The sequence below is a fragment of the Fistularia commersonii genome, chromosome 1 (genome assembly GCF_037954325.1).
Source record: "Fistularia commersonii isolate RoL2024-O1a breed Wild chromosome 1, RoL_Fcom_v1.0, whole genome shotgun sequence".
NCBI lineage: Eukaryota > Metazoa > Chordata > Actinopteri > Syngnathiformes > Fistulariidae > Fistularia > Fistularia commersonii.
This window is the reverse complement of record NC_141284.1, coordinates 1167765-1194526: the sequence shown is the minus strand read 5'-3', so window position 1 is coordinate 1194526 and position 26762 is coordinate 1167765. Positions and strand designations below refer to the sequence as shown.

The 26762-nt window shown below is 49.4% G+C and overlaps 1 protein-coding gene and 1 long non-coding RNA gene across 6 annotated transcripts in view; both read right to left on the bottom strand.

Moving 5' to 3' along the window:
* Positions 1–26762, bottom strand: part of LOC147237006 (uncharacterized) — a 114323-nt gene that overhangs the window by 10422 nt on the left and 77139 nt on the right. For 4 of the 5 annotated variants that reach the window (XR_015108920.1, XR_015108929.1, XR_015108941.1 and 1 more), the window contains one exon: positions 2888–2967. This is a non-coding gene — a long non-coding RNA (uncharacterized LOC147237006). Of the gene's footprint in view, positions 1–2887; positions 2968–3566; positions 3675–26762 lie in introns of those variants that run through there. The other variant, XR_015108939.1, reaches the window with a different exon arrangement.
* sox2 (SRY-box transcription factor 2) lies at positions 21857–24838 on the bottom strand. The gene has a single exon (XM_086175407.1). The coding sequence runs from the start codon at positions 24036–24038 to the stop codon at positions 22956–22958; it is 1083 nt and encodes a 360-aa protein (XP_086031533.1). The 5' UTR covers positions 24039–24838; the 3' UTR covers positions 21857–22955.

Here is a 26762-nt window from a genome sequence, read left to right as displayed (position 1 = left end):
GCCTTTTGGGCCCTTTTGTCGCTCCAGAGCGTTTTGTCAACATTATGGGTTTTAGAGAAATTGCAAGAGAATTTGCACGTACGTCATGTAAATTCGTCAAGCTGTTTTACGTACGTGCACATATTAAACTGCGACGTTATTGACGCACAGGTAGAGAAGAAGCGGAGTGACTTTTTAGCCAATCAGAATGCAGAACACGATGCACCATGCAAATCCGTGAAGTAGCGAAACCGTGAAAAGTAAACCTTGTTAGAGCGACGGATCACTGTAATTCATAACTCAAGTGTACTTAATCAAATGATGCCTTCTTCTTTGCGAGGGTACAAGAAGGTACCCTGAACCCTGTTTTCAAGGACCGATGCTGAGTATCTTCACACGGCCCAGCGCAGCATGGCGGCGCAAGCGGCAAAAACACACCAATACACACTCGTCGACTTAGCAGGTGCCTCTGCGGCGGCGGCGAAGGGACGCCTCCTGCCTCTAACGGCTAAAAACTCAGGAGGGGTGTTGAAAATGTCAGATCTAAAGGGATGGGGCGGGCGGGCATTAGGTAAAACAACACTGTCCCCCGTGAACTGGCGAACCCCCACCACCACCACCACCAACCCTCATTAAAAAAAAAGTGCTTTACAGCTGTAAGTTTCCTTACAAGGTTCCCATGGCAACCCCCTAGCTTCTCCCCGCCAGGAATTTGACTGTTAGGAATCTAAGTGCCAGGCGTTTAAAACCTGAGGAATGCTATTGTTCTGGTCACAGCTGCAGTAGCTCCGGCCCGGCTACCGCTGTCCCTGTATGTACAAGTCTGTGTGGAGGAGGTGGAGGGAGGCCTGCAGGACCAGTCCAAGGTGTGAAAACAGCGCTAACTTTATGTGGTTTCATGGGGTCGGCGGTCCGGTGACAAAGCGCTGCATAGTTGACAGCGAGCTGACACATTCCTCGCGGCCCAACGGCGGCGGCGGCGGCGGCGGTGCACTCTAAACCCCCTCCACCCCCCGTCATGCCACTTGTTTTTCAGGGGAATGAATGCTAACAGCTAAAGGACACCAAAGTCCAGGTGATGTGTATAAACGCCTCTTCAACTTCCTCTTACCTCGACATCTACGTCTACCGTCTTTGTTTTTCCGATGAATGGATGAGCTCGGGCTGCCGGGTGGCTAATCCGGGATGATTCAGATGGAAATCTGGTTCTTGAACACGTCCATGATACCCATACTTTTGCAATTCAGTCATGAGGCCTTTTGTTGAGAAGGTACGCAAACTCCTTGATTAGAGGAAATATGAGGCTCGTGGGTGAAAAACAGATAAACCAAGACCGGGTTTGGTATCAAAAGTAATGGAGGAAGCAAAGTAGCTTCAAGGTTTAATTTTGACAGCCTCAGAATCAACCAGTGATCTCTCTACTTTTTGTGAACTTCCTCCTCATTGGCCGATGGCATCTAGTTATCGTCTCCCCCCCAAACTAGTCGCCCTTGAACACTTTGCGCATGCCTTTGAATGTCCCTTGAGAAGAAATACCCCTCCGCCCGAGTCCAGAACGACTTTGTGTCACGTTTCGGTATACGAACACCTGTGATTCAGGTGCTAAAAAGCCTGCAGACAATCCAGTTGCACTATGAGCATACGTGTAAGCTCCACGAGCATACATTTAAGCCCCAGGAGCATTCATGGAGGCTCTGTGAGCATACATGGAAGCACCAGGGGCATACATGAAGCCCCATGAGCATACATGTAAGTACTGTGAGCATGCATAGAAGCACTGTGAGCATACATGGAAGCACTGTGAGCATACATGGAAGCACGGTGAGCATACATGGAAGCTCTGTGAGCATACATGGAAGCACCAGGAGCATACATGGAAGCACCACGTGTATACATGAAGCCCCACGAGCATACATAGAAGCACTGTGAGCATACATGGAAGCACTGTGAGCATACATGGAAGCACGGTGAGCATACATGGAAGCACGGTGAGCATACATGTAAGCACCATGAGCATACATGTAAGCCCCAGGAGCATTCATGGAAGCTCTGTGAGCATACATGGAAGCACCAGGAGCATACATGGAAGCACCACGTGTATACATGAAGCCCCACGAGCATACATGGAAGCACCGTGAGCATACATGGAAGCTCTGTGAGCATACATGGAAGCACCAGGAGCATACATGAAGCCCCACGAGCATACATGCAAGTACCACGAGCATACATGGAAGCCCCACAAGCATACATGGAAGCTCTGTGAGCATACATGTTAATACCATGAGCAAACATGTTAGCACCCTGAGCATACATGTCATCTTGTTAAGCAAGTGACTGTCATCATTATGCTATGCATCTTCATTCGATGTGTAATAAATTCCCCCTGAATCCGACAGATTATTTCATCCACATTTGTTCACCCATGTGTGTTTTGGTATATTCCAAACAATAGCGGCCCTTGAGAGGACCGTTTCTACCATTACAGTCTTTGTGCGGGAGAGAAAGAGCGACGCGGAGCTGGCAGGCAGACGTTTCTGAAATCTAGTCGGACGGCCGAGTCGTTCATTCCAGGGGATTAAAAGCCAAACAAGATTGGACCCGAAAAACTTTTCATTTTCCTTTAACTCAAATCAAATTTCCCAATAATGCCTGCGCCGGGGAATAAAGCTCGAAAGGGATGACCGAGCTCCTCTCGCTCTTCCTCGCTCCCTCTCTCTTTCTCTCTGGTAATTACCATCCAGCTGCTCGGAGGAACAAAGCTTGGCGTTCTTCCAGACGGCTGACTTCATACACTCTGTGCCACGCTCAATTTGGAGCGCGGCGGAAGCTGGGCATGACTGCCACCCTCTAGGGCATTACAGTGTCCCTCTATGGGACCTACTGTGCACGAGTGTGTGTCTGCACGTACCCTGAAGGCCACATCTCGTCCGCTTGGTCCGTATCCCGGCGTCTTCTTCCCGTCCGCCGCCGCCGCCTTCTGTTGCGTCACTGTGAGGGACAGCAGAAGACAGGCGACAACGTCAAGTGACTGTGTTTTTGAATTTGTGTGGTCAGGGGAGGCAGGAGATGCAGTGCCTCACTTGCCAATCTGGGAAAGAAGAAATCAGTGATTTGCACATCACCGGTTTTTGATTCAAAATTGCTGAATTTTCAAGAAGTGGCGTGCGGTGAGGCCACAACTGTTGAGCCTCAATGCGGCTGACTGCTAGCATGCTCTGCGCTAACATCCGATTGCTATTAAAATGTTGAAACATTTTTTGCTAAATGAACCACATTTGTCAACAACTGTCTGTGTGTTACTAGTTTCTTGTGCTGCCGAGAGCCGCTGAGTGAGGCACGCGGTTCTCCTGCCTCACCAGCCATGAACCTCAAGGCCCGCTGGTTAGAAGGGGTGGACGTACGGCGGGCCGAAGAGTTTCCAAGAGCGCGGTAAAGTCTGGGTGGAATTTTAAGCCGGCGAACAAGAGGCTCCTGTCCTGCAAGCAGGCTAACCGTCTGCAGGCAGATTGGCAAAGGTCGCACTTTTGTCCATTTAGAAATGCGTTATGACACAACGATGTGTCGTCCTCACGCAGGCACGTCCATACCTGACCAAGACAGAAGCTCGGAACAGAGTCGTTTGAAGACCTGGCTAAGTCGCGGATCCACCGGCTGTGCTTCCGGGTGATCGTTGGCCACTTCAACATCGGTTCTATCTCACACCCAACGGGCGGTTTAGTTTCGAGTATGACATCATTCATTCATTCATCAGCCTATCGCAGCTGCGATTGGACGAGAGGCGGGGTTTAGCGTGGATCCATCACAGGGCCACTGATGGAGACACACAACATTCACCCTTTCAAAAACAAGTCAGAAAGAAACATCCAACTATTCACCCTCTCATTCATGACATGTAGAGGCATGCAGCCAGTCACTTACTCTTTCAAATATACAGATGTACAACATTCACCCACTCATTCATGTGTAATATTGAGGCATACAACTATTCACTCACTCATTCACATGCCATATATGGGCATAGGACCATTCACCCTCTCATTCACACATCTCATGCAACCATTCACTCATTCAGACACCATATATGGGCATACAACCACCCATTCACAAGTCAGAAAGAAAGATACAACCATTCACCCTCTCATTTGCATGTCATACAACCATTCACTCATTCATTCACGTGCCATATATGGGCATACAACCATTCACCCTCTCATTCATTCACATGCCATATATGGGCATACAACCATTCACCCTCTCACTCACGTCTTATTAAAACATATAATAGTCACCCTCTCATTCATGTGTCATATAGAGGCATACAACTATTCACTCTCTCATTCACATGGTTGTGTTGACATGCAACCATTCACCCTCTCATTCACACCCAATGTAACCAATCACTCATTCAGACACCATATATGGGCATACAACCACCCATTCACAAGTCAGAAAGAAACATACAACTGTTCACCCTCTCATTCACATGTCATACAACCATTCACTCATTCATTCACGTGCCATATATGGGCATCCAACCATTCAGCCTCCCATTCACACATCCGGGCCTTGCAGGGTCTCCATGAACCTCCTGCATGTGTTTGGACTGTAGGACGCATGCAGACACGTGGAGAACATGGAGGCCCCACACCTCCCTGAAGGAATCCAACCGGGGACCTTCTGGGTGTGAGGGGGCGGGGCTAACCACCACGCCACCAGTGGAACAACCAATGGCAGCCCATCCGGGGCTGAGGTTCGATTGACGTGCGGCAGGTGTGAAACAAAGATCAGTTTGCAGCAAGACCTTGCGACGTCTTACGGGGATGTGTTGCCAGGCAACGAGGGCGGCCCAGGTAAGCGACCACCTTCCGGTGGAGGCGGCGGCGAGGAGCAGACGTGGAGAACGGCGCCCTTGTGCTACAATTTGAAGCATCGCTACGGCTAATCTTGCGAGTAAATCTACAATCAGCCATCTGTTTATGAAGAACTCCCTTATTATATGGGTCAAAGAAAGCAGCGCGCGCACACACACACACACACACACACACACACACACACACACACACACAAACACAGCATTTAGTTAAAGCTAAAACACAAACAACAACCCTCAATGTGTATTGTTTATATAGTATGTGAATATCCAAATGTCTGAACAGTCATTGTACAAACACACACACACACACACACACACACACACAATCCAAACTTAACTGAATAGGGTGCAGCACGACCCAGCTCTTCCTCCTCGTGCACAATGAGGACCTGTTTGCGTCCAGCATGCCCAGTTACCCCGATCCTACTGCCCCCAAAAACACAACACACACACACACACACACACACACACACACACACACTATCAGCGCTGGTCTGCCTGTTATGTTTTGGACAGAAGGGCTATTAAAAAGCAGGGACAAACAGCAACAGTTGCTAACTGCGGCGCCGAGGAAAGTCAGTGTCGCACAAAGAGGTGACATGAAACAAAATGAAATGAAATAAATAGAAGCCTCACAGTTCCTCCAGCTGGCGGGGAGACCCAACACACACACACACACACACACACACACTTCGTGAGATGACGCCGATGACTTTCTGAAATGTGTTTCCAGAAGCCTCGTCTGCCTTCGACACCTGTTTGGCGTCGAGCGTTAAAGTCTTTTAGCTCCGACCGCGACCAGCGAGAAGGTCCACGTCCTGGTATTATATAAAAAATATGACATCGTCTTCAATGCAACTGCTTCTTGGCTTATATGTCAACTACAAGATTGTTTGGAGGAAGTGACGATTTTTTTTCTCTAATCTTTGTTTTATCTTTGTTTAATCTTTATTTTATCTCTCCATATTCAGAACTGTGCAATATTTAATTTCATAACAGCTACACTATAATTTTTCCTTTTATCATACTATTGTGCACTCCTTACCTCACTTGTTACTAAGACACTTTATAGTTTCACTGAGACACTTTATAGTTTATAGTTTATTTTCATTTCTAATTCTGCCTTTTTCTTTTTATCATTTATTACTGTTATATTTTCTGTAACTCTGGCACAACAATTTCCTTCGGGATTAATAAAGTTGTTCTTATCTTATCTTATCTTATCTTATTCTCAACCTGTTTTTATCCCTATTGTCATTCTGTTGTCTGTTTCGATCCTTTTCATTGTCTCTTCTATTCATATCCATTTATTTTTTTAACATACTTTATGAATCATATATATTGTAATTATATTTTATATATTTTATTATTATAAAATATTATTACAATTAACCGTTATAATTATAAAATATTTTTCTATCTTATATATTTATATAATTATATGTCTATGATAATTATATATATATATATAAATCAATTATATTAACATTCATTGATATTGATATTGTTATTGTTGCGCTGCTGTGACAACGAATTTCCCCTATGGGGATCAATAAAATCTTATCTTATCTTATCTTATCTTATCTTATCTTATCTTAAATATTCAAATAAAAATCTTTTGTCGGGTGTAACAGCTCCTACGTCTAAAGTTTTTTTGGTCTTCTCTCTATCATGATTTAGATTGTAATCAATACGGTTGATTAGTAATAAATTGTGTCGAAACAACAAGGTCTTACAAGATTACACACAAAATATATCCACCAAAAATGCATTTGCAATAGAAAGATTTAGAATTGATATTCATGACCCTCGTGATTTCTGTGGAATAAATGAAGAATCTATTGTGCTATTTATTCTATTCTATTATCTATTTATTTTATGATTGCTTGTACTCACAAGTATTTTGGTTAAATGTACAAGCCTCTCTGCAGCTGCAGGGTAAGGACATTTTTCTTTCCAAGGAAAAAGGACTTTAGGACCTCATTTTTTTGAACAACTTGTTCTACTTGTTCACATTCATAAAAGAAAATGGATTAACGGCAAACCAAACTCCACAGTCTTTCTGTAGGAAATGTATCAAAAGAGCACTGTTATACCGCTTGATGAACCTGAATGCTTTAAAAAAACAACTTTATTTTGGAAAAATGTGTTTAATATTTGTGTATAAGTGCAAATAAAATATTTTAGTAATATTTTAGTGACTTTATTTAGTTTTTTTGATTGTTTTATATATATATATATACACATATATACAGACACACACAGACACAGAAGGAAAGCAATTGAAAAAATTAAAAATAAAAATAAATTGAAAAAAAAACATATATATACACAGACACAGAATAAAAACAATTGAAAAAAATTAAAAATAGAAATAAATTGAAAAAAAATATATATACGTAAAATAAGAATATAAAATAATTTATATATATACATATATGAGATGGTGAACGGTTGGATGTCTATATCAGGCCCTATGATTGGTCCAGAGTGAACCCGACCCTTGGCCAATCACAGTGGAGATATTCACTGGGGTGCAGATAATGGATGAATGAATGAATGAATGAATGAATGAATGAGAGTCTCTCACCTATAAGACAAACACCAGACAGAGAGAAATCACTGCTCCCCGGTTTAAAAACAATAATAAGTTCAATATAAGTTCAGTGCAATATTTCATTTCATAACAGCAACACTACAATTTTTCCTTTTATCATACTATTGTGCACTCCTTACCTTACTTGTTACTAAGACACTTATAGTTTTATCACTTGTTTACTAAGACACTTTATTGTTTCACTGAGACAATTTATAGTTTATAGTTTATTTTTATTTCTAATTCTGCCTTTTTCTTTTTATTATTCATTACTGTTATATTTTCTGTAACTCTGGCACAACAATTTCCTTCGGGATTAATAAAGTTGTTCGTATCTTATCTTATCTCATCTTATCGTATCTTATATAATCATGTAGCGGCAACGTTGGATTCCACTGGACGCATGGAATCCCACGCCAAACTCGGACCAGCCACCATCTGGGCCCGGTCGCCACGGCGCCGGGCTTTACCCGAATCCCGTCGGGCGCGAATGTTTCCGATGTTCCCGTGAGACTTACTTACGGGATTTATGGCTAGCCTGCAGCGGCTAGGCTAACTCCCCGACCCCCTGCGTCACAGTCGCTCATTTGTTTCCCGCTGGGCCAATCCCAAGAGGAAGGTGGAGGAGAACGTTGGCGACAAAAGACTGGTGTGTGTGTGTGTGTGTGCATGCGTGCATGTGTGTGTGTGTGTGTGTGTGTTTATATAACACGTATTTAAGTGTTTGAAATCCAGCCAGTGCCACATACTTTATATGTGTTTACCAACCCTGTGAAAACTTATGCTTGTGTATTCCTGTGTGTGTGTGTGTGTGTGTGTGTGTGTGTGTGTGTGTGTGTTAATGGCAGCGGGCCCCGAGGCAGGGCCCCCCACAGTGTCCAGGGGGATTGTGGGTAGTTGGGAGAGGGTTTGGATTCTGGCTTTGTTTGTCTCCCTGTGTGCTGACATCACTGTGCTGATGGCACCAAATCCCCTGTTCTACTGCACACAGCACTTTCTATACAAAAACACCAACACACACACACACACACACACACACACACACATGCACGCTCATACGCACACGTACACACACACACAGGCATCACAAGTAATGCCAACTTGGCCAAAAACCCTGCTTTCTCCTTTTAACGCAAATGCAGGCATTGATGTATGCATGTGTGTGTGTGCATGTGTGTGTGTGCAGCAGACACACACACACACACACTCACACACACACTGTGATCACCACTTCTACCTCTATATCGCCTCTGTGTTCCACAAGTAGTGGTTTGGGCCGCGGGGTTTCCTACGCAATCGGCTGAAATCGTTGCTATCTTAGCGTAGCGGCAGCGAGCGCAGGCGCGGCTCCCGACCGTCAACGAGGACGCCTTCGAATTTCAGTTGCCGCCCGCAGGTGTGTGTGTGGTGTGTGTGTGTGTGTGTGTGTGGGGGTGGGGGTGGATGGGATTAGCATCCGCGCTCACGGCGGCTACGAAAGCGCCCGGCATCCATCACGTGTTTGCTCACCAGCTCAGCGGCTCTTTGCTTAGCCTGGTCAAACATTAACCAGGAGCTCCGCCCCCCGCCGCCGCCGCCATCTTTAGTTTGTACGGCCAGGCTAAGGAAGCTAACGCTAACTTGCGCGCCGCACCTGCGGGATCACCTGGGGAACGGGTTCGAGGGGATATTAGCCAAACGCAGGTGCCGTTTGGGTTGTTAGCACGCCGGTGTGATTTGATTTGGAGTGTGAGACTTTGAACGGCACTGCAGAGGGAGGGGAATACAATCACACACACACACACACACACACACACACACACACACACACACACAGAGCGCTCTAAGGACCCCGGAAAGTGGCTGGGATGGACCCGGCACTCACAGCCACTCAAAGCCAATCAAAGCTGATGATAGCTCAGGCATTTACACCAACCATCCTCCAGCACACACACACACACACACACACACACACACACACACACACAGATTGTCCTTAGGTGATCTCCATCACTCGTCAGAAGGAGATGAGGAGGAGGAGCGGGGAGAGGATGAGGTTCTGCTCCAGAGAGGAGATGCTAGTTTGGTGCAGATGTTTGCTTCCAGCAAGAAGGTCGCTGGTTGGATTCCCACATGGAGGTGGGGGGGTGGAGGCTTCACGTGGGGTTCCTCAGAGTTCTCCAGGTTCCTCCTGCAGTCCAAGCACAAGCAGGAGGTCTTGTATGTGGGCCTGTGATTGGTCCAGGAGGAACCCCGCTTCTTGACCAATCACAGCCAGGATGGTCTCCAGCAACCCTGAGTAGATGAATGAATGGATGAAGATAAATAACGGAATATGTGCTCCACCAGCATCGCCTGGAGGCCTGGACCTCGTCCTCCTCCAGCCTGAGGAGGTCCTGATGAGGCCTTCAAGGTCCTGGAAGATCTACCATCGACCCGGAGGTGCAGGAGAAGCTCGGACCTGCAGGGGGCGCCATCTTTCACGAAACCTGCACACCGGCACCATTCCAGGGGTTCATCATATTCAGACTACTTTATCACACACACACACACACACACACACACACACACACACACGGAGAAAACTTTAACAATTTAAATGGGCGATCGACTGACGACTCATCCAGCAAGTGCTTTTGTTTTACTGATGACACACACACACACACACACACACACACACACACACACACACACACACACACACAGGGTCCTGTCAGGGCCAACTAAGTGGAGTGGCGGGCAGGGCCACGTTTGGATTGGCCAGACAGAGGTTGCCGGGGGTGACGGTGGATTTGACGGACCACCTGCGGAGCCTGAGCCGCCAACTGACTGAAAACATTTACATCAGAAACCACCCAGAATGGAGCCGTGTGTGTGTGTGTGTGTGTGTGTGTGTGTGTGTGTGTGTGTGTGTGTGTGTGTGTGTGTGTGTGTGTGTGTGTGTGGGTGGAGTGGGTGGGACACCTCCACCCTTGTGGTGGAGTCATCAGGGATCAGCTGCGTTTCCTCTTCCCTATCTCCCCACCATACACACACACACACACACACACACACACACACACACACACACACACACACACGATAAAGCGACGCTAGTGTGTCCAAATGTGTCCTTGAACGCACCGCTTTGCAGCAACCCCACCCAAAGCTACGATATTCAACACACACACACACACACACACATACACACACACACACATGATGAGCGTGTGGGGGTGGGCGGTGGAGGGCCACCCATGTTTGCTCCCCGAACCCTCCACACACACACACACACACCTCCCCACCTTCCCCCATCTGGTGTGAGCTAACACACACTGCCAGGACTGTTTTGTGGAGATTCACACACACACACACACACACACACACACACACACACACCAGGTTCGACTTCAAATCAATCGATTGCGTTATCGATCGACGAATCGGCTGTCGGATTCAGATTGTCCAATGGCAGGGGGGCGACGATATTTTGAGTTAGCTTAGCATGGCTAAGTTGCATTGACATCCAGAGATAGCGAATGAGCGCTCATATTTCGGGGGTCCTGCGGTGGCCCTTTGCCCCCCCACAAAAAAAACCACCCCACCCCCTCCTGTATAAGGACCCGAATGGGGGTCTCCTCAACACTGTGTGTGTGTGTGTGTGTGTGTGTGCGCGTGCACGTGGGCTACACTGACCCACAAACTGACCTCCTCCAACTTCAAACTGAATACTTCTGGCAGTTACCACGACGACAGAGCTCTCTTCCAAGCCTTATCCTACTTACTGAGACGAGACGGGGGTGGGAGGGGGTACCGGGGGGGGGCGGGGGGTATGGGGGGGGCAACGGGGGGGCAGATGGGGGGGGCAGATGGGGGGGCAGCCGGGCAGAAAGCGAGAGTTGCTGCTGTTGCATCTGTGTTTTCCATGAGTAGACAGTTTACTGGGAGATTATTCACAGTCTGGTATTTAGCCTTATTAGGCCGGGGCTCCCGATGCACCACCCACACACACACACACACACACACACACCGTCCACACCACGGTTTGTTTGTCACCGGATTCATGTTCAGCACGTCCCACTGCTAAAAAGTTAATTCAACATTATTTTATTTACCCCCTCGTTTGGGGTTTTTTAGAACCTACCCCACAAGTGACCCCTTTGGTTCACCATTTCCACGACGACCCTCCCTTTTGGAAAAGGCGCTGCAGTGCACGTGCCGGGCCAGTAGTCGGCGCTGGGATTTAGCGAGGAGCCAAATCGGGCACTTCCTGTCTGGGCCGCCATGGCAACCATGGGAACTACGGCGAGGGTGAACTGTGACAATGGCGACCCGGAGAGGAGGTGGAGTTACTGCTTGGAGACCTTGGACTACAAGGAGGGTCAGTGCCAAGAGGGTGTAGACCGGAGGTCATGCTAGTCCAAGTACTCCAGAGAACTATGAAGTACTCTGGAGTACTCTGGAGTACTGGAAAACATCGCTCCGGATTGGGGTCTCCATGGAGACGGGGCGACGCACTTTGAAAACAGGCGAAGGTGCTAAGGTTGAAGCTAGTTTCCATGTGTAGATGGGTCAACCATACAGACAATGGTGGACTCCATTATGGCAGGTGAAGTTGCGGTGTGGCAGACCTTAACAACAAGGGTGAGCTCCAGAGTACTCCAGAGTACTCCGGAATACTACGGAATACTCTGGAGTACTTGGACTGGCATGAGTCCTAGGCTACATCCTCTCCAAGTTGGCCCTCCTTGCAGTGTCCAAGCACTAAGTCCACCTCACGGCTCCACCACGCTCGCCGTTGTTGATGTTGACACTCCCTGTAGTTCCCACGGTTGTTACGTCGCCCAGACAGGAAGTGTCTCCACCAGACGCTGCAATTTGATTCGTCGGGTTCACAGCGCCAACTAGTGGACCGGCACGTGTACTACAGTGTCTACCTTCCCACCTGTCAGCATACAAGTCACTCGACATGGACAAGGGTGAACACGACAACCTCCGAGTCATCGGAGGTCGGACGTCCAAAAAAAATACAGTTATGCTAACGTGCTGTAGCATTGGCACTGAAAGGAGGCGAAGTGCGGGCCAATCAGCTCCGAGGCCAAAGCATTGACATCCCCGCCGCCGTAGCCAAAGGACGAGGCGTTCTGAGCGCACGCCTCCGGCCAGCTGGCGTGAATTCCACAACCTCGTCCGTCCCCTTCGCTTCCCGTCTCTTCCCGCCGCCGCTCGACCTCCCTCCGAACGCCGGCGTTTCCGCCCCTTAATGGTGGAAATTAGACTTTAAAGAGCAAAGCTGCGCCCGGCGTCTTCCTTGCTGCCGTCGGACCAAACAAAAGCCGGTTCGGTCGGCGGCGGCGGCGGCGGCGGAGGGAAGCTTTGATGAGGGCCGGGCGTTCGTTTGATGGCGGGGGAAGACGCTTCTTTTAAAGTCGTCCGGTATGCTAGCACCCCCCGCGGCTACACCCCCCGAAAGACTCCAAATTGGACAGATGTATTTCCCAAAAGGTTGCCTTTCACACCCTCCCCGCTTCATTTGACAAAGTTTGACTTTCACCCCCCGTCGCCTTCCTGCTCCCCCTTTTTCCACCAGATGAAACAGTTTCACGTCAATGCATCATCTCGCTCCTCTTCCTCGTTCTTCCCGCCTCCGTTTTCACCCCCTTTGCCTTCTCGGATCAAAACTGAAGGGCCGTGAAAGTGAACGGAGGAGTCGAGGGAGGGGTAACTGCCTCCGACTGCCCCCTCCTGCTCCACCTGCTCCTCATGGATCTTCTCTGAGGTGATACCTCACCTGAGGGACACATGGGGACCTCCTGGTGGAGGTCACCTTCCTCTTCTCTCCACCCAACACCACAGCGCTGGGTTATATCCACCCTTGTTTGGCTTCCTGATCCTCAACATGAAGGTGACATGAAGCTCCCTGATGTTCTACTGGTGTGAGGAGATGGTGGAGGTGTTGGTGGAGGTCACCTTCTCCTCTCCTTCTTCCCTTCTTCCGCACTCAAACCCACCTTTTTATCACCATGATCCCCCACTTGAAGGTGACATGAACCTCCCTGATGTTCTCCTACAGGTAGCAGGCAGGTGATGGTCCTCATCTCCTCTTCCTTCCTTCCTTCCTTCCTTCCTTCCTTCCTTCCTTCCTTCCTTCCATCCTTCCTTCCTTCCTTCTTTCCTTCCTTCCTTCCTTCCTTCCTTTCCTTCCTTCTTCCCTTCTGCCCATCCTTCCTTCCTTCCTTCCTTCCTTCCTTTCCTTCCTTCTTCCCTTCTGCCCGTCCTTCCTTCCTTCCTTCCTTCCTTCCTTCCTTCCTTCCTTCCTTTCCTTCCTTCTTCCCTTCTGCCCATCCTTCCTTCCTTCCTTCCTTCCTTCCTTTCCTTCCTTCTTCCCTTCTGCCCATCCTTCCTTCCTTCCTTCCTTCCTTCCTTTCCTTCCTTCTTCCCTTCTGCCCATCCTTCCTTCCTTCCTTCCTTCCTTCCTTCCTTTCCTTCCTTCTTCCCTTCTGCCCATCCTTCCTTCCTTCCTTCCTTCCTTCCTTCCTTTCCTTCCTTCTTCCCTTCTGCCCGTCCTTCCTTCCTTCCTTCCTTCCTTCCTTCCTTCCTTCCTTCCTTCCTTCCTTCCTTCCTTCCTTCCTTCCTTTCCTTCCTTCTTCCCTTCTGCCCATCCTTCCTTCCTTCCTTCCTTCCTTTCCTTCCTTCTTCCCCTCTGCCCGTCCTTCCTTCCTTCCTTCCTTCCTTCCTTCCTTCCTTCCTTCCTTCCTCTTTCCTCGACATGAGACAGTGAAATCTCATCCTGCCACTCGTCCGGCCCCTTATAGCCAGCAGGGAGGGAACATGTCATTTCACTTGTATGTGTGTGTGTGTGTGTGTGTGTGTGTGTGTGTGTGTGTGTGTGTGTGTGTGTGTGTGAGCGTGGGGGGGGGTGACAGGGCTCTGATCTCTCAGATAGGGAGATAGCCACCTGATTCAAATGGCTCGCTTGTTCCCGGCAGTCACTCGATCGGCGTGTGAACTGACTCCTCTCTTATTTACAATCAGATGCTACTACAGTGTCCTCACACACACACACACACACACACACACACACACACGACCTATATTTACAATGTCGCTCACCCTCACACACACACACACACACACACACGAACAGGTGCGCTAGCTCTGGCACCGGTGGAAACTTCCAGGGATGTTTGTGGCGGCGGAACTAGTTAGTCCAGTTCTTTAACCAACATCTGGTGTCACATGACCGTAAACCAACCAGGAAGGAGTTCAATGGCGCCCAACACACACACACACACACACACACACACACACACAGATACAACTAGTGCAAAGGATGCAGTGATTGTTTACTATCCAGCTCATCCCACTTGTTTGTTAGCATGTGGCTAATGAATGAATGAATGAATGAATGAATTAAAATATAATATTTCCTGATCCTGGATGACAACCAATGGTCATAAAAGTGTCGTAAAATCGTTTTGAAAGGCTGTCCGGACCCTGCGTCGGAGTACGAACGTCTCCGTACGCGACCCCGCGCCCGATAAACCGACCGCCGCCTCATTAGCTCGTCCGTCCTCACGATCACAACATCGGCGCCGAGCGGCTAATCCTCCTCCGTCGCCACGTTTAACTCTAATCCCATCGGATCTAATCCGCAAGGTGCTTTCGGAGTCGCTAAAAACGCCCGGACGCGGATCCCCCTCGCCGGCGGGGGGCGGCGGGGGACGGAGGAATCCGGGGGGGGGGTCGGAAGGCTCGGGGTTGAGTTTAAGTGGGAGCGCTAATCGATTTTGCGTAGATAAAGCTTCCCAGTGTGCGCAGTGAGACCCGTCAGTGTGTCGCATCTGTCCGTCTGCCTGTAACTGTCCGGTCCGATTATCTCTGGCGGTCGGCCCCGAGGGGACGGCGGCTCTGAAAGGGGCCACTCTTCCCCCCAACAACAGCTCCTGTCAGAGCGAGGGAGACCTCCGAGTCAACCAGCGCCGGAATGGCCTCCGCGCCGACTGATGCAATCAATCGAAATCCGCCGCCGACGCCGATGTTCCTCCGTTTTTTGTTTTTTTTTTCTTCCCGTCTCAGCCGGAGCGGGGAGTCCAGATCGCCGCCCCCCTTTTTTTTTTTTTTCTCTTTTTCAAAACTCGCACCAACCCGTTTTTTCCCCCCCGACTTCGGCGTCCAATTTGGAAAACGTTGATTTTTTTTTTTTTTTTTTTTTGATGTTGCACGCGAGGTGTTTAATTACACTGTAATTACACGTTATTACACGGTAATTACATTGTTATAAAGGTGACTGTTACTGTATCTGAGGTGGTTCATCTTCATCTTCACGCTATCAGACTTTTTAATTCCTCTTCCTTCAGCCGAAGGGAATATTCAAATGTTTGTACTTGTAAAGACCTTAAAACACTTTATATTTTACTGTATTTCTTATTCTCCCTCCTTCCTACTATTATCTATTATTGTTATGTTTTGCTTGAAACTCTGGCGCAACAATTTCCTTCGAGATAAATAAAGTCATTCTTATCTTATCTTATCTAAGCTGAAGGTGCAGGAACCATCTTCTCGCACCTCATCGTCCTCACAGAAGCACCTGACATTGGTTTTCGTGCCGCTCACACTCATTCATCCTATCCTCGCCGCGATTGGACGAGAGGCGGACCAATCACGGCGCCCCGTGTAGAGACGTGCGACCTTTCACTTTCTCGTTCGTGCATCAAAGTAGGGCTTCCTGTCAGAGGAACCCTGAGGAGAACGTAGCACAGGAAGAGAATCCCACCTCCTCGCCATGAGGGGGCGGAGCTAACCTCTGCGCCGCCATGACGCTCCACCACAAGCGAGCAACACCAGTGTTTATTCAATACTTTCGCTTTTGCCACGACAAAGTATGTGAATCCAGTGGTGTGTGCTGGCGGGAAAAAAGATGGCGGCTGGTGTTTCCAAGAGAGCAGAGAAATAACTCGCCGCCGCCGCCGCCGCCGCCACAGAGATACAGTGTTTCCAGGCCATCCGAGGCCACGTCCTGAGTGTCAACATGATTTTGCTGCAACACCCCCGACTCCCGGCGCCCACAGGTACACTGTGCACATCTCACACACACACACACACACACACACACACACACACACACGGAAAATAGCATTCAGCAAATGGCATTTAGCGGCGGCTATCAGTAGCTGTTATCTCGGAGATGCAAGAGATGCATGAGAGAGGCCCACGTGCACGTGGCGTGCACGTTCCATGTCGCCGGAAAGGACAGTGGACGGGCGTCGCTTCGATAACAAGCGCGGGGGGGAGGGGGGTGTGTGTTTGCAAGACACGGGTGCAGTTCCACCCCAGGCCACCGGGGGGCGACGAGCGACCTCACGAGGCCTTCAGATTTGAATCTGAAGGCCGTCCGAAACCCGAGGCGGCGGAGCTCCGCCCCGCCTTCAGGGAGTGGAACCAGAATCTGGAGGAGACGGGCTTATTTTAATCTGCATGGGGGGGGGGGGGGGGGGGGGGGGGGGGGGGGACTGAAAAACACAAGCATGTGGCCTCAGACGGGGCGGGATTAGCCTCGCTGAGTGTGTGTGAGAACAGTCGAGAAAGTGCATGTGTGTGTGTGTGTGTGTGTTGGTCTACTTTCCTGAGTCTTTTATCACTTTCAATTTGCTCCATTTCCACAAATCCACCAGTCTCACACACACACACACACCCCCCCCCACTCCCACCACCCACCCCAGCATACATTTCTGCATGTGTCATATTCTAAAATGGGACACCCCACACACACACACACACACACACACACACACACACACTATCCCAGTTTAATGTGCGAGTGGAGTTGTTGGTCAACAGTTGGGTTGGGAGGGGGGGTGGAAGGAGTGGGGTGGGGGGGGGGGGGGTTGGTGGGTTGGGGGGGGTAAGTGGGCGGGGGGGGGCAGAACAATGGATGGCGCTGTTGTGGGTGGAGAGAGAGAGCGAGGGAGCGAGAGGGAGGGGGGGTGATGACAGAGTGAAAGAGGTTAGTGTCTATGCTGGGAATTGAGACCAGAGGAGGGGGGGTTCGGGGGGGTCGGGGGTTTTGGGGGGGTCGGGGTGGGGGTTTTGGGGGGTTCCTGTGTCTGTTGGCTTGTTAATGATGATTCAGTCCCATCGGCTCCGCGGCCTCTCCATGGACGACCCCCCCGCCGGCCTCCAGCCCGACAGAAATAGATGCCTCGCTGTCAAAACCGTGAAAAAGGGTGTGTGTGTGTGTGTGTGTGTGTGTGTGTGTGAGGTCACACCACCCCCTCTGTCACACACACACTCCAAAAAAAACAAAACAAAAAGGGAAAATACATTTAAACACCTGCGTCGTTGTCCCCCCCACCTCCCTGTGCGTTACAGATGGACCGCTCGGTTTTGGTTGGTTTATTACACAATTATTACACCGTTATTACACAGTTATTACACTGTTACAAAGTAGTTATTTCATACTTCTGTACCGCGAGTAGTACTACAGGTGGGGGGGGGGGGTTAGCTAACACAGAAAAAACTTATTAGGAAAAAAAAAAAACACCGCTTAACTTTTTTTTTTTCTTTCCAAACACAAGGAAGTCTAGAAAAGTATCTCACTGCAAGAGTGATTTTAATTCTTTGCGTGTGCGTGTGTGCGTGTGCGTGTGTGCGTGTCTGGGGCCTCCCGCAGGAACCGGAGCGGAGAGACGCGACGCATGCGCAGTAGCGCTTCCCCTCAGACGTGGCTTTAAAAACAAACAACAACAAAACAAAATTAAAAAAAACTCCAAACCGGGAGATTTAAAGTTCGCATCCGATGCGGGGGTTGGACGGATGCGTGTTCGCTCCGTGCGCGCAGCGGGACTCCAGCCTTTGTCTCGTCCTCCAGCCGAGGCGGGACGTCGTAAACACACACACACACACACACACACACTCCAAATATCCGGACTACAAAAGAGCAGCGGGGACGCGCAGCACTTTCACCGGCCGGGGGGCAGAAGAGACCCGGGGCTCCAGCTGAAGCCCCGGGGCACCTGTTGCCCCGGAGAAGAAGACCTACACACACACACACACACACACACACACACACACACATACATACATATGAATGGAGTGCGCGTCCCCGCGCTCCTCCTCTCCGCCCCTCCCAATGTCACATTTTAAACAATTAAAATGAAAGTTCATCGAAGGATTCGTGTGATCGATAATTCATCGATTGGAATTTAAAGATCAGCTGATTTTTTTTTAGTGTGTGTGAAATCAAAATTGTTATTAAAGGAAAAAAAAAAAAAAAAAAAGGCAAATCGATCGATGTCGAATCGAAGGGTTTTTTTGATCGATGTGATCGGCTTTTTTTTCCCGCCCGGTGCTGATCGGTCCTTCCGCCCCCTCCCGTCAAGTCCCGCGATATTTCAGCTACGCGCGTGCACCCCCCCCCCCCCCCCCTTTCACGAAACTTAACGACTTCCGGCGCGACACACGCGGGATGACGCGGGGTCGTGCGTGCCGGGCCCCACGCACGACTAATGGCACGCTGCACCGTGTGTGTGTGTGTTCCTAATCGGTGGGTGCGCGTGCGTGCGTGTGCGTGCGTGCGCCCCCCGCGCACCTGCGCTACATCTCTCAAACTTTTAACTAACGCGCGCGCGCAGACACACATTCTCTAACCGTTTTCCCGTGCACGTCTCCTGACACGCGCACGCACGCACGCACGCCACTTCCCATCCCGCTCGTTACTCCCCAAGTTACTTTTTTGAAATACTCGATTACTTCTCACTTGAAATGAAGTCGTTTGTTTAACGCACATGTATGTGTGCGTGCGTGCGTGCGTGCGTGTGTGCGCGTCTGTTTTTACACAAAGTCCTGATCACGAGAAACGAGATATAAAGAAAAAAAAAACATAAAAAAACGAAAGTGGCTCTCGCGGGATTACAGAAACCCATTGTGTGTATGTACGTGCGTGTGCGTGTGTGTGTGTGTGTGTGTGTGGTCATTTGACCTAATTAAAAACAATACCACAAACACACAACAAAACTAGATTATACGGGATTATTCAAGTCAATCACCGCGATATAATCCGAGATTTCGAGCGGGATTATGATGGGATTTTGCCGAAACCGACGCGGACCTGAAGAGGAAGTGTGTGTGTGTGTGTGTGTGTGGACGGGGCGGGGGGGGGGGGGGGGGGGGGGGGGCTAACACACACACACACACACACGCACACATGCGTTATCGTGTCTAACATCTGGAGCTCCACGCACCGGAGGCGAACACCACCTGTTGCAAACAAATATACCGCACACGCAAGAGAAGGAAGGAAGGAAGGAAGGAGGGAAGGAGGGAAGGAAGGACGGGCAGAAGGGAAGAAGGAAGGAAGGAAGGAAGGAAGGAAGGAAGGAAGGAAGGAAGGAAGGAAGGATGGAAGGAAGGAAGGAAGGAAGGAAGGAAGGACGGGCAGGAGGGAAGAAGGAAGGAAAGGAAGGAAGGAAGGAAGGAAGGAAGGAAGGAAGGAAGGAAGGAAGCCCCTCCGTCGGGAGCAGATGGTGCGTTCACGGCCTGTCCGTCTTGTAACCACCGGCGGCGGCGGAAGACGTTATTTAACCTTCCGGTTCCCTCCACACACACACACACACACACACTCGGGATTTTCACCCGGGAACCCCGCAAGTCGCAGAGATGAAAAAAAAAAAAAAAAAAAAGGTTAACATTATTCCCTGCGGAGATAACGCGATATCTGCGTGTTCACGCGGGAACGAGGCCTTTCCAGCAAGGAACGATTTATTTTTCATTTGTTATTATCATAATATTATTATAATAATTGTATTATTTTTGTTACTATTATTATTGTTTTTTTTATTATTATTGTTGTTTTAATAGAGTAATATTCTAGATAGAGGCCTTGGAATTTCTTTTTAAATCCAGATTAAACCAGATTAAAAAGGCCTCCATCTTTACACCCCAATATTTAAATTCTTATATATATAAATACATATTTAAATGATTTCATACAGAAACTCTCAAATCAAACCAATATCATTTGCATGTATTTATAAAAATTGTAATGAATCTTCTTCCACACATCAAAAGGTAGAAATGTTTTTACCCCCTCACACACACACACACACACACACACCAGGACTACCAACACACCCCAGGGCAAGGGGGGGGTTGTCATGTTAAATGAAATAAAAAGACAAGCGTTTGTGTGTGTGTGTGTGTGTGTGTGAGGGGGGTACAAGGGGGGTTAATGATCCTTCTGCTTCGACCTTTTAAGAAAATAGGTGTTTGTCACCGGAGTTCTCAGTTATTACAAGCGATTCAACGATCGGGGATCAATAATTAATGTTGGGGGGGGGGGGTGACCCCGTGACCTCTGCTGGGTCCCGACAGGGGAGGGGGGAGCGGTGTGTGTGTGTGTGTGTCAAATATTCATCCACCGGTTAATGTGAGCTCCGCTCCCCCGGGACCCTCCGTGCACGCAGACATAAGGGCCCTAATCTACCCCGGCGTGCGCACACACACACACACACACACACACTCACTCACACACACACACACACACACACAGGCAGCAGATTCTAAAAACCGTTAGTTAAATTCATTATTTTTAGGGGTGATGAAGCGCGGGAGCACCGGGGGACCCCGAGCCGTGACAACCGGCGGGAGGTAACGGGACATTACAAAACACACACACACACATATACACACACACTCACACTGCTCGCGGCCTCCGTTTGCACGAAATACCCGGATGGAGAGAAAACAGAGTGAGAAATAATAATGATGATAAAGATAATATAAATAATAATAATAAAAGGGCAGATTAAAAAGAGAACACACACTTTCCACGGACGGACGAATTCTATCGATTATAAATCGATCCGATTATTTTCAATGACACACCCGTTTTTTTTTCATGTTTTGGAAGGGGGGGGGGGTTAGGACCAAAAAACCGGGATGTGACTCATTCGATCAGATTCGGTTCGATTACAAGATTCGTTTTCCCGATCGGAACCCGATTTTTTTTTTTTTTATCGGAACAGCGGAACCCCCCCCCCCACACACACACACATCTTTTTTTTTTGGAGGGGGGTGCGGGCTGAATCCGGATTAAGGTCCCGAATCTTGCGCGAGAACCCGCGCGTGTGCGATCGATCGATCAAAATCAGTTGCTGTCATCGATATCAATATGGGCGGAATTAATTGTTATTAATTAAAGTTAGTAATCGAGTTTCTTTTCGATACTTATAAATACACATGGAAATATATATGAAGGATATGTATCGAAAAAAGACACATTTGAATAAATACACATTTAAAATGTGCAAAGAAATCTTCGGGTGTAAAAAGGCGGGCGGTGATTGGACGCGACACACACACAGACACACACAAACACACACACAGCCGGGAGGGAATTGATAAGTGACATTAAAATCAATTGGAAATCAATAAATTAAATACTCGCACGATTCCAAGTATCCAAATTTCCAAAATTTATTCATTTCAAACTGCATATTGAAAAAAAAATATATATATATGTATGTATACTCAGCTGAAATTGTAACTGTTATAAGGATGGTATTAGTTCCCATCTATATAAATATATATACGTATATTTAGGATATATATTTATATAGATGGGGAGGTTGGCTTCTGAGTACAGGCCACACATTTTTTTATTTTTTAAAATACAACTACGGGAATTCATTTTTTTTTTTTACTTTTCTTTTTTTCGTGGTTTTTTTTTTAATGTCGGAGATAGAAACTTAAAATATCACAGTAAATATTACAGAAAATTGTACAAATCAATTTTTTTTTTTTAGAAAATAAAAAAAAAAGGAAAAATCCAAAATAAAAAGTAGCACAAGCATCGGACACCTCGAACGGGTGGCAAGTGGGAGGCGGGAAAATATAAATAAAAAAAAAAAAAAAAAGAAATTATTTTCTTTTTCTTAGTCGTTTCTTTTCAACGAAATGGAGCGGTCGTGACGTCATAACGCGGAAGTAGAAATGAAGAAAACAAAATAAAAACAATTACCTGCTTCGTTTTATGTCCCTTTTTTTTTCTCTTTCCACTTTATTTATATTTTCAAGCAGAACCGGCGTTGCCTCCCCCCCCCCACCCCATCCCTCTCTTTCTATATATATTTATATTTATTTATATAACGGAAAAGAAACGACGCGGCCTTCTGCTTCGATCTGATTGTGACGTGTCTTCGATAAATACTGTACAAAATTATAAAAACAAAAAAAAAAAAAAATCGAAGTGTTGATTGGCTCCCACTTTTTTTTTTTTTTTTTTCCTTCCCAACTTCATCCGCCGGTGGAGATGAGGAGGTGTGTGTGTGTGTGTGTGTGTGTGTGAGGGGAAGAGGGGGGGGGGGCTAATGTTCTAGAAAAAAAAATAGAAATAAAAACGCTTCCGGTTTTCCCTTCTGTACAACTTTTCCCGCCCCGGTCCATTTTTTTCTTCCTCTTCTTCCTCCTCCTCCTCTTCTTCTTCTTCTTGTTGTTTCTGTACAAAACAAAAAAGCTGCAAATAGTCCGTGAAAGTAAGTCCACGCGTGTCTACATGTGCGTGAGCGGCAGCGTGCCGTTGATCGTCGTCCCCGGCACGGCGCTCTGGTAGTGGCCGGACATGTGTATCCGGGTCTGGGCCGCCTGCTCGCCCACCTCCGCGCCCGGCAGGTACATGGAGATCATGTCCCGGAGGTCCCCGCCCTGGCAGCCCGGCGGCGGCGGCGGCGGCGGCGGCTGCGGCGGCTGCGCGGCCCGGTGCGTGGACGCGGACGACGACGACGACGACGACGTGACGATGGGCGGGCTGGAGCTGCTGGACTCGGACTTGACCGCGGCGGACGCGGGGCCCATGGAGCCCAGCGCCGCCATGGGTCCGCCCGGCGCGCCCTGCGGCTGCGCGTACGACATGGCCGCGTACGTGGGCGAGCCGTTCATGTAGCCCTGCGTGCTCGCCGCCATGCTGTTGTACTGCAGCGCGCCCATGTCGTAGCGGTGCATGGGCTGCATCTGGCCCGCGGCGTGCGCGTTGAGCCCCGGGTGCTGGTAGCCCAGCTGCTCCTGCATCATGGAGCCGTAGCCGCCGTTGGTCCAGCCGTTCATGTGCGCCGCGTAGGTGTCCATCCGTTGCGCGCCCATGCCCACGCCCACGCCGCCCATGCCCACGCCGCCCATCCCCACGCCGCCCATCCCCACGCCGCCTCCTCCTCCTCCTCCTCCCCCGGGGCCCCCGCCGGGAGCCCCGCCGGGCGCCAGCAGCCCGCCGGGCAGCGTGTACTTGTCCTTCTTCATCAGCGTCTTGGTTTTCCGCCGCGGCCGGTATTTGTAATCCGGGTGCTCCTTCATGTGCAGCGCGCGGAGCCGCTTGGCCTCGTCGATGAACGGCCGCTTCTCGCTCTCGCTCAGCAGCTTCCACTCGGCGCCCAGACGCTTGCTGATCTCCGAGTTGTGCATCTTGGGGTTCTCCTGCGCCATCTTCCGCCGCTGGCCGCGGGACCAAACCATGAAGGCGTTCATGGGCCGCTTCACCCGCTCCGGGCTGTTCTTCTGGCCGCCGGTGGAGCCCGGGGCCCCGGTGTTGGTCTGCGGCGGCGGCGCCGGCGGCTTCAGCTCGGTCTCCATCATGTTGTACATCTGGAGCGGCGGCGGCGGCGGCGGGAGCAGGAGCGGGAGCGGCGGCGGTTGCGGCGGGGTCGCGGAGCTCCCCGGGACTCGGTGAAGACGCGCGGAGAAGCACAAGGGCGGGGAGGGGGAGGGGGGGGGTTGTCCACGCCACGCCACGCCACGCAAGGACTCGCAGAAGAGCAGGGGAAGGGAAACTTTTACCTGTCCCGGTCTTCTCCTCCTCCTCCTCCTTTCCTTCCTTCCTTCTTTGCAAACTTTCTGGTCCAATCAAAAATCCCACCCCCTCCCCCCCAAAAAATACAAAAACAAAACAAAAACAAAGCGTGGGTCCAGAAGAGTCCCGCTCCTCTTCTCTCCCTGCGCGTGCGTGCGTGCGTGTGTATCCGTGCGTGCGTGACAGAAAGAAAGAGGCCCTCCACCTCCTCCCTTCTTCTCCTTCTTCTTCTCCTTCTTCTTCTTCTCCTTCTTCTTCTCTTCACGCTTTTCTCCCACCGTCCGCAAACGCATCAACGGTGCCCCCGCACTTGTACGCCTCCGCGTCCCCGCGCCGCGACGACACTGCGCGCACTTTGGAACAAGTTCATACACAACCGTGCGTGTGACGCGGTGGAATAAATGGCCCGAGATCGGCCAATCGCGCAAGGCCCGCTCCCGGCGCCGGCCAATCACAGGCCTTGATTAGGATACCGGAGGGGGCGTGGCTTATCCTCTGCACCGACGCCGAGCCCCTCCCCTCCCCGGGCCGACACACACACACACACACACACACACACAGCTACACGGGCCGTATTTACTCTGGTGTGTGTGTGTTTTATTTTGAAAGTCCCCCCCCCCCTAAAAAAAAAAAAAAAAACTTTCAAAATAAAAGTCAGTTCGATGAAATGAATATTTTAGAAGTTTTTTTTTTTTTTTTCCTGCAGGGGGGGGTCACGTGACGGGGGGCAATCGCGCACGCGCACACACTCTTGCTAAAACAAAACTTAAATAAACTTTGTCAGTGAAGTCTCAGCGCTGAATAACTCACTGCAGTGTGAAAGTGTGTGTGTGTGTGATAGGTAATCCCACACACACACACACTCTACACGCATGCACGCACACACACCCTCTCGAGGCTGAACGGCGGCACACAGACGGCAGACGAGGCCGCGCACAGGCTAGCGTTTCGTGCGTGACAGTGTCGCTACATCTGTCCGCACAAAGGACACGGAGGTGCGTGTCTGTGTGTGTGTGTGTGTGTGTGTGTGTGTGTGTGTGTGGAGAAGACGCGTCGTGTGGAATATTCCCAGCTAGAGTTCCATTTCCGGACACCAGAGAGAACGCGTTAATCAGGTGAGTGTGTGTGAGTGTGTGTGTGTGTGCGGGGGGGGGGGGTGTCGCACCTGCTCTCACGCACAGCGTGTGTGTGCGCGTGTGTGTGTAACCCCCCCCCCCCTTCCCTCCTCTCTCCAAAATAAAGTGACTTTTCATGTGAAAAAGTTTGTCTGCCACTTGTTTCGCCTCCGTCCCAGGCGGCTGCTGCGGGGCAACAGCGCCGCCTGCTGGACGAAAGAGGAACTGCAACACACACACACACACACACACACACACACACACACACACACACAGCGCGCACGTCTACTGGTGAGGTGAGGAGGAATTTGAGCTTAGAGGTTTGTATGAAATGAATCACAATAATAATCTAGATTATTTACAAGTGGCAACTGGATTAAATCCCGACGGGAAGTTTTTTTATAAAAGTAAAAATAATAATAATTATTATTATCACTCCAACTATTACTATTATAATTCATTTATTCATGATCTTATGTGCTTAAAATATACTCACGGCCAATTTCATTTTTTTTCCTTCTTCTTCTTAAGATATTATTACTAATAAAAATATTTTTTGTTATTATTGTTATTATAATCCCCCCCCCTCCTGCGGTCCATTCTGATGCGGGATCTGCATGAGAGTTCCCCGCCACCTCTAATCTGCTTATGATGATAAAGGAACAGCGGGGCCCTTTGCGGGGCTGTGAATGCGGGAGGGGAGCGGGGGGTGCGGGGAGGTGCGGGGCGGTGCGGGGAGAGGGGGGGGGGTCCGGCCGGGGATGGTCCTGCATCTACAATCATCTTGAATTAAAGCCGTTGTTTGACAAAAAAAAGAGAGGAGAAACTAGCGGGGCGGCTCCCTTGGAGTGCTTGTACCCCCCCGGACCCCCCCGGACCCCCCCGGACCAACCCGGACCCCCCTAGACCCCCCCTAGACCCCCAGACCCCCTGCACCCCCCGGGGCCGGGATGGATACCGCAAATACGACGAGCGGCCACGCTGGGATGTCAAAACACTTTGCACTGAATGCCAGGCAACACACACACACACACACACACACACACACACACACACACACACACACACACACACACACACAAAACCACATACACACACACGCAAGCAGAGGGAGAGGTAGTGATATATGCTTTTCACGCACACTCACACACACGACATGCATAACGTAACATAAAATAAAACAAGATAAAATAAAATAAAATAAAATAAAATAAAATAAAATAAAATGAAATAAAATAGAATAAAGGATGGATGGATGGAAGGAATGAAAATACAATATAAATGCGGTTTGTCGTTGACGCGCTTCGGATAATTGAGATTCACTTTCTTTCGATTGTCATTTAAATAAGGGATTTAAGTGTGTGTGTGTGCGCGCGCGGGCGCGCGCGCGTGTGTGTGTCGGAT

Excerpts from the sequence above, each read along its gene's own strand:
- sox2 (XM_086175407.1), bottom strand. The coding sequence starts at position 24,038 with ATGTACAACATGATGGAGACCGAGCTGAAGCCGCCGGCGCCGCCGCCG.